At 41.2% G+C, this 13276-nt stretch overlaps 1 protein-coding gene across 1 annotated transcript in view; it reads right to left on the bottom strand.

The window, feature by feature from the left end:
- Positions 1 to 10948: 10948 nt before the first annotated feature.
- Positions 10949 to 13276, bottom strand: part of ntrk2a (neurotrophic tyrosine kinase, receptor, type 2a) — a gene marked incomplete at its 3' end in the record, with an annotated part of 96945 nt that continues 94617 nt past the window's right edge. Inside the window, exon 19 of the mRNA XM_080466707.1 lies at positions 10949 to 11134. Coding sequence (XP_080322833.1) covers positions 10949 to 11134 — 186 coding nt within the window. The remainder of the gene's footprint in view (positions 11135 to 13276) is intronic.

Here is a 13276-nt window from a genome sequence, read left to right as displayed (position 1 = left end):
GTCATACCTGTTACACTTTTGGTTTTGCATCACAACCTTTTTCATGATTGCAATTTATTTAATCAGCATTTTAAAATGGGTTTCCATATGATGAATATTTGTTTAAAACTTGCCTTTTTTTCATGTTTTCATCAGAATTTCTTCTCCAAAACTCTGGCTCAGGCACTCACAGTCACAGTAAAGATCAGTGTTTGTTGAATTTCTTCCCTGTGCCAGATGTAGCCGAGTAAATACACTGAAACTTGTTTTTCCACCAGATGGTCAACAGGGATGGAATTGGTCGAAATTTCAAACTGGGGATTTGGGGCAGTTTGTCCCATGAGTGAAGGGCTGCACATTGGGGGTTGCACTCCTGTCCGATAGCAAGATCGCTGTACGTCTCAGTGTGAGTTTGCATCTTTTCCCTGTGTGTTTGAATTTGCACTGGTTTTGTGTGTGAGGCTAATTTACTGGGAATTGGTGTGTGTGTGTGTGTGTGTGTGCGTGTGTGTGTGTGTGTGTGTGTGTGTGTGTGTGTGTGTGTGTGTGTGTGTGTGTGTGTGTGTGTGTGTGTGTGTGTGTGTGTGTGTGTGTGTGTGTGTGTGTGTGTGTGTGTGTGAGTGTGTGAGAGGTATGAGGCTTCGAAAACAAAAATCTATCTCTTCAATACCTTAATTTCATTTGTCACTATGATTTAACTTTTTGGATAATTGTGTTTAATATCTAATGTGATGAGATAGTTCAACCAGAAGTTTAACAATGTGAGGAAAACTTTATGATAAAATATATTTTTGTCAAAGGGATGTTCTGTCATTGGAATGTTTGAAATTTTATCAAAAGTGTATTCTTTAAATAAGTGGGACTGAAATGTTTGATCAATACAGCAGGTTTCCGTTTCGCATAATATTCCAATATCATCTGTCTGGACAATCCTGCATTTATGACTTTGTTGTGACTCAGAATGGCTTGCTGTGTCTGTATCCAGAAATCATATTTGGGTGGGATCGACATTGATCTGAGCTCTGTTTGTGTATCGAGATGTTGTTTCAGGCTGTGGAATAAACAGCTGTAGAAAAGGAGGGAACAGAGTCTAGATCTTATTTTATGCCGCTCAGGATCTTACATGAATTTGCTTGTTGGTTTTGTGTTGGTCATAAACAAATAAATCCAATTAAACAAACTGGTTCCCCCCATCACAAATCCTTCAGTGAAAGGGAAAGAGTACCTAAAAGTACGGAAAGACACTTCCATTTTATTTCTCAGTGAAGTTTATTATAAATTATGAACTGGCAGTTTGAAAATATTTGCAATTAAAAAACTGCAGAAACATCTCACCTTGCCTTTTTTCAAAGGATGACGATCAGTCAAGTTATTTTCAGTTCATTTGGATTGAAAGGAAACATTCTTTCAGTTGGAACAAAGCTTCAGTTAAAAGGCCTTCAAAGCATTCTGCGTTGGTATTTGCAGCAGGGAACTTGCATAAATGTCTTGCTCAGAACAGATGCAGATATTTGAGAGAGGACACATCCGAATAAACACTCCCCGCGGGTTAACATTACGTCACCATGCAGGTGCAGCAATGAGAAACGATTAACCACTAATGAATGCTTGTCATCGCCTTAAAACTCTAATTGGTGTACGTCGTTACGGCAACGCTTTGGCGTGTCTCCTCTTTGTCTCAGCTGACGCCATTGTTCTGCTGTATCTCCCAGCCAATGTTTCTGTCCTGATGATGGATTTCCGCCGAGCAACAGTTGCTTTTCCCTGCTGCTTTCACATATTGTGGGATGCAGTACTGGCTAATAGTATAGTATTAAAGCACAGGCAATAGTTGGCAGCTTCCTGGGTGAGGCTTGGATGTACAGCAGGCCTGATAGAGAGTCTGAGCTTTGGCTTTGTGATCCTTGTTCCTTTTTTTTTCTCTCTCTTCTTAGATCTGTGATCCTGTGATTCTGTGATCCTTATTCCAAGTGGCTGGAAAAGGTACTGAGATGGTTTCAGAGTGAAGCATCACATTTTCAGACATTGACCCCTTATCAATGAGGTGACGATGAGCTTGCAGTTGATATAGTTTTTAGGTTTTGGGGACTTTTCAGTTGTTCTGTGATGGGACAACCACAATGTCTGTTGTTTAACTGTGTTTTTTCTTTAAAAGAAAAGACCTTGCAACAGACTAAATGGAATAAATCACATAGCATCTTTTTTGGAAATGAATTGATGGTCACCTGGTTGTAGAGCCGTATCATATAGTGTTAAGTCTTATTGGACCGTGTCGTGCAGTATGGTGTTGTGTAGCATCGTGTTGTGTTGGATTGTCTCTTCGTGTCATGTAGAGTCGCATCATATCATATTGTGGCATATTGTAACATACTCAGATATTGTTTTGTGTCATTTTGGGTTGTATCATGTTCTGTCATAGTGTATCACATTGTGTTGTATTAGATCGCGTTACGTGGTGTTGTCATTGTGTGACTGGAGCATGACCTTGCTGATAACAATAAGATTGTTAATATTAGTGCCATTGGCATCATTCAGCAGATCACTGTTTCTGTGTTTGTTTTCATTCATGTATTCCCTTGTTCACCTGCTGTGGCCATTGCAGACCATGTGAAGCTGTTAGTCAGGTCATTTTTCTATAATGAAATTTTAGAGGACTAAATTATATTTTCCTCGTCAAAAGGGGTTCTCATAAATCTTCTAATTTACATGTTGGAATAGCAGCTTTTTGACAAGCAAATGATTAAGTGCTTCATAAAAAAATAAACTTCACCACACTTTGAGACATAACGAATAACTATTGTGACTCTACTCAAAAAACCAAAATTCCTGGAATCAGACCCAGATATTCTGACTGCGACATACCGATACCAAGCACTACACCAATGGGCCACTTGAAAAACAAACCTCGGTTATAAATGACATGGATGCAAACTTAAAAAAAGAGAGACGATAAACTGGCTGTAACGATTATTCTTATTTGTTGCTTTGATAAGTTGTGTGCAAACATCCTCTGTTGTCAGACAGGAGAGACAGATGAGCATGAAGGGAAAGGTAAGGACGCACAATGACATGGTGAATAGAGTGTGAGGGAGCAGGAGTATCAGCAGTGTCCAGAATGTGTGGATGAATGCCACTGCTGCATGTCAGTGTTGTAACGTGTCGGGGTGAAACAAAAGGAAAATGTCTAACAGGGGAAAGATCAAACAAGAGAAAGGCCTGGCTTTAGGAGTCTCAGGTGAGAGCCAGTCATCCTCATCGCCCTTCTTGCCTGCAGCCTCCTGGAAAAGGATGGGCAGTAGCACAAGAAACCAGTGTGAAGCCTGGGATGGTGTTTGTTGGTTCATGAATGGTTCATGAATACATGCAATCCCATGCTTGTTTTACCCAAAATGAATGAAAATGGACCATACCATCATTTTAAACTTAGGATTGGTATGCAAAAGTCCTATTTTTTTTCAATTAGTTTATTGTGAAAAATATAACAGGCACAAGCAGGACTTTTTCCACGTCGGAAAAAAGTGTGTCATAGTAAATGAGCCCATGCTGGGTTTCTTTCAGCCTGGACTCCCTGAATTTTACACCCCACTGTTTAAAGATGGCAGAGACAACCTGCTAACAAAGTAAATTAGTACTTAAGTAAATCACAACTTAATTCAAACCAGTCCTAATCAGTTTAAATCATGAAACGGAATCGCTTACATGCTCTTGTGGAGTCGTCTGGTCTCATATTTTCCTGTATAAAAATAGTTTCTGACCACAGTTATTGATGTTAAGCATGCATTAATTAAGATCAATGGTGTGATATCCAGAATTTAAAACTCAAGAAAGTTTAGTAACAAGTCACAGTTTCTGCACCCATCCATTCAACACAAGGATACGGTGACTGGAACTAATCCCAGCATGCAATTAGCAAATAGTAGAGTTCACCCTGGACAAGTCAGTAGATTATTATAGCACACACCTGCACTCATTTTAGCTTTGATAGAGCAACGACTGATGTGCAAACCACTACCAAAATATTGATACTATCGATACCCAAGTTTCTTTTTTTTGTATTTTTTTTCTCATGTTAAAATATCAACATTTACATTTACATCACATCATTTAAATTTGCTCTTAGGCATTACTACTTTTCAATCAGCCTGAGATGACTGATCCTAACGCAGCTGCATAAAATTCAGCTTGTTCTTGTGATTTGAACCAAACCATGATAGGACATTTGTCAAATGCGGAGGTATCACAGACTCCAACCCATTTCTAGAAAATTCTCAAAGGTTGAGTTTCTGTGTGGAAATGGTGAGGGGGATACTGATTCACCTCTTCTGCATGTCTTCTCCCAGCACGGGAAGAACATTGAAACGCCACACCAAAACACCCACAAGCCCCAGGTTTAACCTGCAGTATTGGGCAGTGGTGGTCCAAAGACTAGAAAAGTGGATTTGTGATTGGGAGTTTGCAGGTTTCAAATCCCACAGTGGACAGGTCAACACTGTGATTCTCTGAGTAAAACCACCATCAGCTCCCAGGAGCGCCGTAGTGAGGCTGCTCACCACATCCTAGAAATAAGATAAGTAAATGTGGACAAAGGAATTTCCCCGGGGGGATTAGTAAAGTATGATGAGTTTAGTTGTGCGGTGAGATTGCTCACCACTACAATGCTCTGGAACCAAACCATTATTAAAGCAGCACCACTTCTGGGTTTGTCTGAGGAGGATTTATATTAGGTGTGTGTGTGTGTGTATGTGTGTGTGTGTGTGTGTATAAAGTGTTATTTTTAAAGCTAAAATGCTGAGCACAGGAATTCCTCAAACATCAATGAGAGCAACCACCCCCCCCCCCCCCCCCCCCCCCCCCCCCCCCACACACACACACACACACACACACAAGGTGAATTCTGTGCCGACTTGTGCAGTTCTCATTTCCTTTCCAATGACATTTTTATTAAAAGATAAATTGTAGACAGCGCTCTGTGTAAAAAGAGCGTATCAATTCAGCCGTTGCTTAATTGCATCAGGGATTTAGCCGTACTCTCCTGTCCAATTTGCTACTAAAATATCTTGCAAAAGCATTCGTCCTGTGCATAATCTGCTAACCCACCAAGTGTCTTTTTTTCCTTTTTTTGTTGTTTCTGGATTTATCCTGGGATTAATAGACTAGAAGAGATGTAGCGTCATTCTAATACCCCAACTCTACCAATGAATTCAATTTAGCATATTCTTCTGTTTCTCTCGCTCTGCCCTGGGCGTGCTACAGAACTTTCTTACCCCGTTTTTTTTTTTTTGGTTTTTCAATTTACACGCAAACCTGTACACACCACACACACTTCAGTTTTTTTTTTTTTTTAAGATATGCACTTGCAGGATCTTCAGTGTGACATAACACTTTTTATTAATTACATTGTATCACGACAGACTGGTCCACCTTCAAGTCATCACCATCATTAACCATCATGACTCACTTTGATCACTGCCACCACGCAAAACCTATGACTGTACAAGTCCCCTCTGCTGTGTGAGTGTGTGTGTGTGTGTGTGTGTGTGTGTGTGTGTGTGTGTGTGTGTGTGTGTGTGTGTGTGTGTGTGTGTGTGTGTGTCCACCAGCAGAACACAGATGGGTGACATCAAAATATTTTTGCCTCTCAGCAACAAATTACAACCTGCTCGCAAAGACAAACATTAACTGCATCAATCAGAACATTTCCAGCTTTTAATTACCTTGTGTGCTTTGCGATACAGATGTTTCTTACATTTTGAAGAGCAGTTTGTAGGCATAGAAATGTCATCATTTAACATCCCTTTCAAACAGAAATGTCACAGCATCTCACCATCTGTTGTATTTTCTGCGTCGAGTAATCCAAATATCCAAAACATCCCAAATTCTCTCTCTCTTTTCTTTCTCTCTCTTTTTTTTTTTTTTTTTTGTATTTTAACCATGGTGGCAGCAGTGAAACCTCCTAAACACAAAAGACAGAGAGCACAGAAAGAAAATAAATAAATAAATAAAGATACCAAAAAACAGCAATACTGCATGTAGCGAATCACAGTTTCATTTTTTTTTTTTCTTGGTTTTTCTTTTTTTCCTTTGCAGAGAAACGGTTTGTTGTGGTATTACATTCTTCTGGGCATGGGGGGGGGGGGATCCAGAAGCATCCAAGCACAAAGGTAATCTTAAAGATGACCTTTATGATATTTCAGCTCTATTAGTTTAGCGTTGTGTGTGAGAGATAGAGAGAGCGGATTAAATGCGATATGGATCGTAACACACTCACAGTTGCAATGTGTATTTTCTCGATGTGGAATAAGCTTCGGTCCTCTGAGTCAGAAGGCATATGTGTAGGCCAAACTCAGCTCCAAATGACATTGAATGGAGGCAACAAGCAAACAAAAATGTCTTTTGATATTGCTGATGTACCTCGGTGACACCCAGTAAGTTGTGTAGAGAATAAGGCTGATTTTTGGACTCATAAAGTAATTCATTGATTCCATACATCTTAGCTGCCATAATACCAACCAGTGAGCAGCAACAACAAGTCAGTGCTGCTTCTCGTGTTGAATCTCCTCGCATTTGAACTGGGATTTGGCGAGAGTCTGAACTCGGCCCACAGATCCATTCTGACTCACTCCAGCATCAATCAGCCTCCCCTCCACCACACACACACACACACACACACACACACACACACACACACACACACACACACACACACACACACACACACACACACACACACACACACACACACACACACACACACACACACACAAGGCACATACGCAAACGCACTCCAGGAGTATGAGAAGACGCCACTCTGTCCCCGGGGGGGGGGGGGGGGGGGGGGGGGGGGGGGGGCTGTATGTCATTTCGTGTATTTCGGAGTCCCATGCAGCTTCCCATTGCTCTACCCTCCACTTGTAAGACAAACGAGTAAAATAGTACAATCTAGATACTGACACAGTCTTGGACACAGCAGGTAGCAATGCTTATTTCTTTCAGCAGCTTATTCACATTTGTACATGTATTTTTGTTCATTCCTCTTGCCGTAATTTCAGTTTTACAAAAAAGAAAAAAAAATAGCACTTCTAAAGACCAAAGTTTAAGACTATCACATACAGTATAGGCAGCATAGAAGAGGAAAGTTGGTTGAATAGTCTATTTTACAGTAGGTCACTTGAATAAGAGAGAGAAAGAGAGAAGTCTGTGATTGTCAGTCCTTCCTGGTCTGTGGTGTTCGTTCATATTGTTGTTTTTCCCTTTAGTTTAATCTTTATTTGACCAATATCTTTAGGTTGATGGGTCAACGTGAGGACGGGAAATCTGCAACGACCAACCCTCATCAGAACCATTGCTCTCACAGCCTCTACAACTGTTAAAAAACATTACCACTGTCCTAGTCAACACAGATGGTCTTGTTTTTTTTCTTTCTTTTTTTTAAAGGAAACACAGCAGTTACGTACTCAAACAGCACAGCCAGCTGAGATGTTGCTTCGATGTACGCTACTCCTTTGACATCAGAGGCTTTCGTGTGCACTGCGCTTGTTTCTCACAGTTTTGTCCAGCTCACACTCAGGCCCTCACACACCCTGCCCTCCTGTTATTGCACCGAGTTATTGTGTGGCAAGTTTTTTGACTCGTTTTGAGTGTGCTCACTCAGTGCAAACTCTACTTAACTGTACAGCGGGGATGGATTTTGAGGACCTTGTTAGCTCGTACTGTGAACGCTGCAGCCGTTACCGTTGCATTTTGACTCTGACTGGTGACAATAACTTTGCAACGTGTCAAACTGAGTGGTGACACGTCCATCCCTGTTGTAGAGCACACTGTACACGAGGACAGGCTTAGTAACGGATAAGAGGGAGCCTGACGTAAAAATACATATACACTCAAAATGATCATACAGTTTTGCTAAAACATAGTCAACTAAACCAGTGTTCAATTTCAGTCCATTTGTTGTTGCAAAAGGCAACTTCAGATATAGAAAGAAATGTACAAAATGCTTCTTAATTTATAAATAATAGTACTACAAATCAACAAAATCAAAAGTATCAAATTCACAAACATCAATACCATCAAGTGCTGTTGTCAAGAAACAAATAAGACTTATAATTCCAGGTTGATGGCTCACGTCTAAAAAACCGCGAATAGTGAAACCTCAGTGTTTATGACTTTGTAATACTTCTGTAAAGAGTAAAATATGCACCAGTAAAATGCAAAAACAAACAGTAAATGTGTTCTCTTGCATGCATGTGAGCTTGTTATATACAGTGTGTCTGCAAAGATGTGTGAGCTCTATTGTAAGTGAGTGAAGTGGTTCTCAATAATGGGAATGTGTGGTACATTACTGAGTTTATTTTCAGTGTAAGCAGTTGGTGGACTGCCAGTAAAATGAGAGAGAGGTGTGTGTGTGTGTGTGTGTGTGTGTGTGTGTGTGTGTGTGTGTGTGTGTGTGTGTGTGTGTGTGTGTGTGTGTGTGTGTGTGTGTGTGTGTGTGTGTGTGTGTGTGTGTGTGTGTGTGTGTGTGTGTGTGTGTGTGTGTGTGTGTGTGTGTGTGTGTGTGGTTGAGAGCAGCCATAGGAATGTGATGGGAGCGCAGAGTTGAAGTTGTGGCTTACAGAACATCTGCAGGCCACAGTAATGATGGATGTTCACTCTCACTTTCTCCCTGAGGACATTCACACCTCTCTCCCTCCCCTCCCTCTCCTCCTCTCCTCTCTCTTCACTCCACTATCTCCTACTCCTCCATCTTTCTTGAAATGGCCCACTCGAACTTTACCACTTCCATCGTCTTCCCCTTTCTACCCCATTGCTCCCATTGTGAAGTCTTGCCCTTCCTCTCCATTTCTTTTCAATCTGCATTATTGCGTCCTTTCTTATTTCTCCCCTCCATTGCTTCCCTTTTCAAGGCCCCTCACTTTCTCTGCCCCTTCTCTGTTTTCTTCTCCTTCACCTCCCCTGTCCTCCCCATCCCTCCATCCTTCCTTCAGAGCCATAAAACAATAAGTCTTGAATGTCTGTGAGGAGACTGTGCTAATGGAGCCCATTAGGCTGTAATGAAATATACATTACACCATTACAGAGGACGGGGCCTGGCTAAAGCACTGCACCGCTCAAATAATAAAACATGCACAATTCAATTTCCTTCTCAGTACATTTTGAGTGTCTGTCAGGGTGTGTGTCCATGGAGATGGAGGGATGATGGGATAAGGTATACGTGTGTGTGTGTGTGTGTGCGTGTGTGTGTGTGTGTGTGTGTGCGTGTGTGTGTGTGTGTGTGTGTGTGTGTGTGTGTGTGTGTGTGTGTGTGTGTGTGTGTGTGTGTGTGTGTGTGTGTGTGTGTGTGTGTGTGTGTGTGTGTGTGTGAGTGTTGTCCCCTCTAGAGCAGATGTGGTTTTCAAGGATGCCTGAGTGCTGAGAGCCTTGATGATTTAATATGGGTTGACCAAATGAACCACACCTTCTACAGCGCCCACCACCCACACATCTAACTGTGGTCTGACCACTCCAACCAAAGCCTTTCAAACCCCACCCCACCCCACCCCACCCATTACAGTCTCGCGATTGTTCGACAGCTGTGGACAAATGAATCAATTGACCTCCGACACAAGCTTTTGACATCACAAGTGAAGCATCTGTCACTTAAGTAGGGGTGTGTGCGTGTGTGTGTGTGTGTGTGTGTATGCGTGTGTGTCTAGGTGAAAAGGAGCAATCGTCATCATGTTACCCCATGTTGTGTGACGGTGCAGTCCAGGCCTGAGTCAAAGTCAAATTTAACAGAAATTTGTTGTAAATATGCAGACATTGGTGCAAAATCATGTTATTAGTGTGTTGAATAAGCAGATGTTGTAGATCAGTGCTGAGCTTTTCTCTTCTTTTTGTTTCAATCAGGTTTTTCAGCATTTAAAGTTATAGTGGATTAACACAGGATTCCTCAATTACTTATTCAGTGCAGCCTCTCAGTTAAGCCTCAGTTGGCTCCCACGCCGCTGATTGTTATTATGCATCAGCAAAATTGGCCAACCAGAAAAAAAACTTTTCATCACACCTCCCAATTTTGTCCAACAGGCGGGATTTTGATTACTTTTCCTTTTTGTATTTTCCATCTTTCTGTCACACTTAATTGACTGTATGCATACCAGTGCGTTAAATACCACCTGTGTAGCCTGGTTGAGTGGGTGCTGAACACTGATGCAGTTCTGACAGACAAAAAGACAGAAGGAGAGACGAAAGTACAGGGTGAGAGGGGAAACACAGTGTCTTTATGGCTCGACCTCTCTCGGAGCCATTTCCTCTGAAACGTCTCACCAGTCTCATATTTACATGCAAAGGATCGAAGCTTCCCGGAAATCCTCTCACTCGCTGTGCCTCCTTGAAATCTCCGGATGTTCATGTGAATCCTGTTGTCCGACGGGCAGCAAGGGATGAGTCAGTTAATTTAACGTCCTGTTAATCAGGTTTCATCAATTTAGCCCCAGTCAAGTTTAAAGCATTTAAAAAGAAGGGAGAAGCTTTTTCTTTTTCCTCCAAAGTCAAATTACTCTTTGTAAGTGTCTCTTCGGAAAGAAGGAGGAAAGGACTCAAAATGGACAAAGAGGAGGAAACTGGACGGGAGCAAAAAGGGACGATTGGGGATGAGTTGAGGAATTCTTTTTGATTGCCTTTAACAGTTCGATAATAGTTTCACATCCTGTACAGAGGCTCCTTGCACACACACACACACTTCAGTCAGGGGTGTCACGGTGTCCAACCTTGCTTGGACACACACACACACACACACACACACACACACACACACACACACACACACACACACACACACACACACACACACACACACACACACACACACACACACACACACACATACACACACACACACACGCAATCTTAAATGCACATAGGATTTGGTAACCATCCCAACTTAGACACACACACATACACGCATCCAACTCTCTTCTTCATCCTCCTGCTGCGGTCACCCCAGTATATCCAGGTATACAGGCGAAGCCTTGGCCAGATTGAGGAGCAGACCATGGATTTCTTTGATGTTGAGTCTCATGTGCGGCTCCCTCTGCCAGCAGCCCAGCATCAGATCGTACACTTCTTTAGGACAGGTCCTGGGGCGCTGCAGAACCCTGCCCTGGGTTATACACTCTATCACCTATAGAGGAGCAATCACAGGGAGAAAGAGACAGACATCGAGTTCAATATCAGCAGTAGTCTTGGCCCTTTTGCTACTAAACAAAACAAAATCACAGCAAATAAAAAATGAAACAAACCCACATCACTTCAAGAAGAAACGCACAACTTTCTGCACGGTAAAACTTCTCTGACAGTGATGGAGCACCTGCTCTGTAAACCTGCGTCACCTTGCTGCAGTGGCGTACCGTGAAAATGTCACAGTGAATAAATTATTTACTGAAGTGACAAAGTTATGCACCGGAGAAGTGACCCATTCACATCTGATGTGATTTCACTGAAGCAGTGTGAGAGGAGGTTCTCTGCCTTTACATTTATTTACATAACAAGTTCAGTGACGTTAGAGTTTCAACAGGCATCGGTTCCCATACACAAGTGCATCTCGATTAATTACAACACGACAGAAAAGACAATTGTCTTTGTCTTTTAGATTTATTAGACATACAACTTAATCTTTATACATTTTTTTTTTTTATCAATCGTTTAAAATTAAAAACAATAAAAATAGAGTAATCCATCAAATCAATTTTTTTTAAATTTAATTAGCACATTTACCATGTATAAATAATGCTTGAAATTTTTCTTTATGAGTATTGAAAAAACTTTATATTAAAAATGCCAAATTCCAATAAAAAATGTTGTGCACCTCGATCAGTTTTAGATATCCTCTGTAGGATGAGAATATGTTGTACCAGAGGCTTTTCATTAAGGCCCACCTACTGCATGCAGAGAAAAGCTCTCATTAGAAAAAAGGCATTACATCTCATTTTCTAGCACACATTGAGCAAATATCTCAATTACTCTTGGCTCATAATATAAATAAGCTTTTTGTCATTTCTTTTAATATGAAATGCCCCCTGCTGTGTTCATGGAATGAATATCAATTAAAAACTTAATCAAGCCCCTCAAAACGTCGTCCAAATCACTTAATATGCATTTGAATAAAAACGGTTACACCTGAGGATTATCTTTCAATACCTCGAATTGCTCAGGATTCAGTCGGTAAGAGAGTCTTCATTTGTTCCAATCAAGCTGCGACCTACTCCTCCTCCGCATGCTGTGAGATTACCGTCGGTTTGTCAAGCAGATAAATATTTGATCTCTGAATCTGGAGTGAAAACTCAATATCCAGTGTGAAAGTAATGAGAGCGTGGTATTTGGACCAGGAAGGGAGGGAACTGTGAAACGGCAGAGGACTGATGGACAGAGAAAAGGACCATGGGTGGGGCTCAGGGGTTAATGTGTCCGTGTAACTCGAGATGAGGATGTCCAGTGATGAAGGCCGGACGGGCCGAAGGTGAAGGTTGAACGGTTGTGACAGAATCATGATAACTGGAAAACGCCATTCGTGTTTGATTCCTGTAGATCAGGTCTGTATTCATTCAAACAGATTCATCAGATTGAAGGAGTTGATCATTTGGATTGGGTTTAATGTGAAAACTGTTGAATCGTTTGGTTGGTTAAGCCATTTATTTATGTTTTTGGTCTTTAATCTCTGACTTTATAACACAGGTCTGTCTGCTCCTGCTCTTTACACAATCATATGATGTACACTGAGAGGAAATCTTCAGAATAAAGAATCTACATTTTCAATCTTAATTTATTATCTCAATCGGCATCGGCACAACATCAAGCCACTTTTCAATGTCTAATACGCACATGGCTGCCAGATCTCTATTGTTTGAAAATAATACGACTCATAAAGCATACAATAAAGTATCACTACAGGCTTATTATGATGTTACTCTTAATGCAATTGTGCAGCATTAACACTATTCATTATCTAGTTTATCTGTATATGACATGTCGCACATAGAACAATTAATTCAAAAAGACTGATTGACATAATACGTACGCCCCCATGTCGGTGTTGATATAGAGGAAATCCCTTTTTTTAAGTTGCAAATTTCACTTTTCACTTGTCTTGTTGACAACGACAACAAGTGAACTGAAACAGCAGGATTATGTTGTTTCTGTGTCTCTGGACCACTAAAGTCAGTCTGACACCCTGACAAGAAGCCTGTGAGTCCTTTGGATGGGGCTTTATAGTCTTTCTCAAAATGTGAGAAGCTCCTGCTCCTGCACCAGCTTGATGCTGAATCCT

The sequence above is a fragment of the Lipophrys pholis genome, assembly GCF_963383615.2.
Source record: "Lipophrys pholis genome assembly, chromosome: 7".
Lineage (NCBI taxonomy): Eukaryota > Metazoa > Chordata > Actinopteri > Blenniiformes > Blenniidae > Lipophrys > Lipophrys pholis.
The sequence above is the reverse complement of the archived record's forward strand: the minus strand, read 5'-3'. Positions and strand labels throughout refer to the sequence as shown.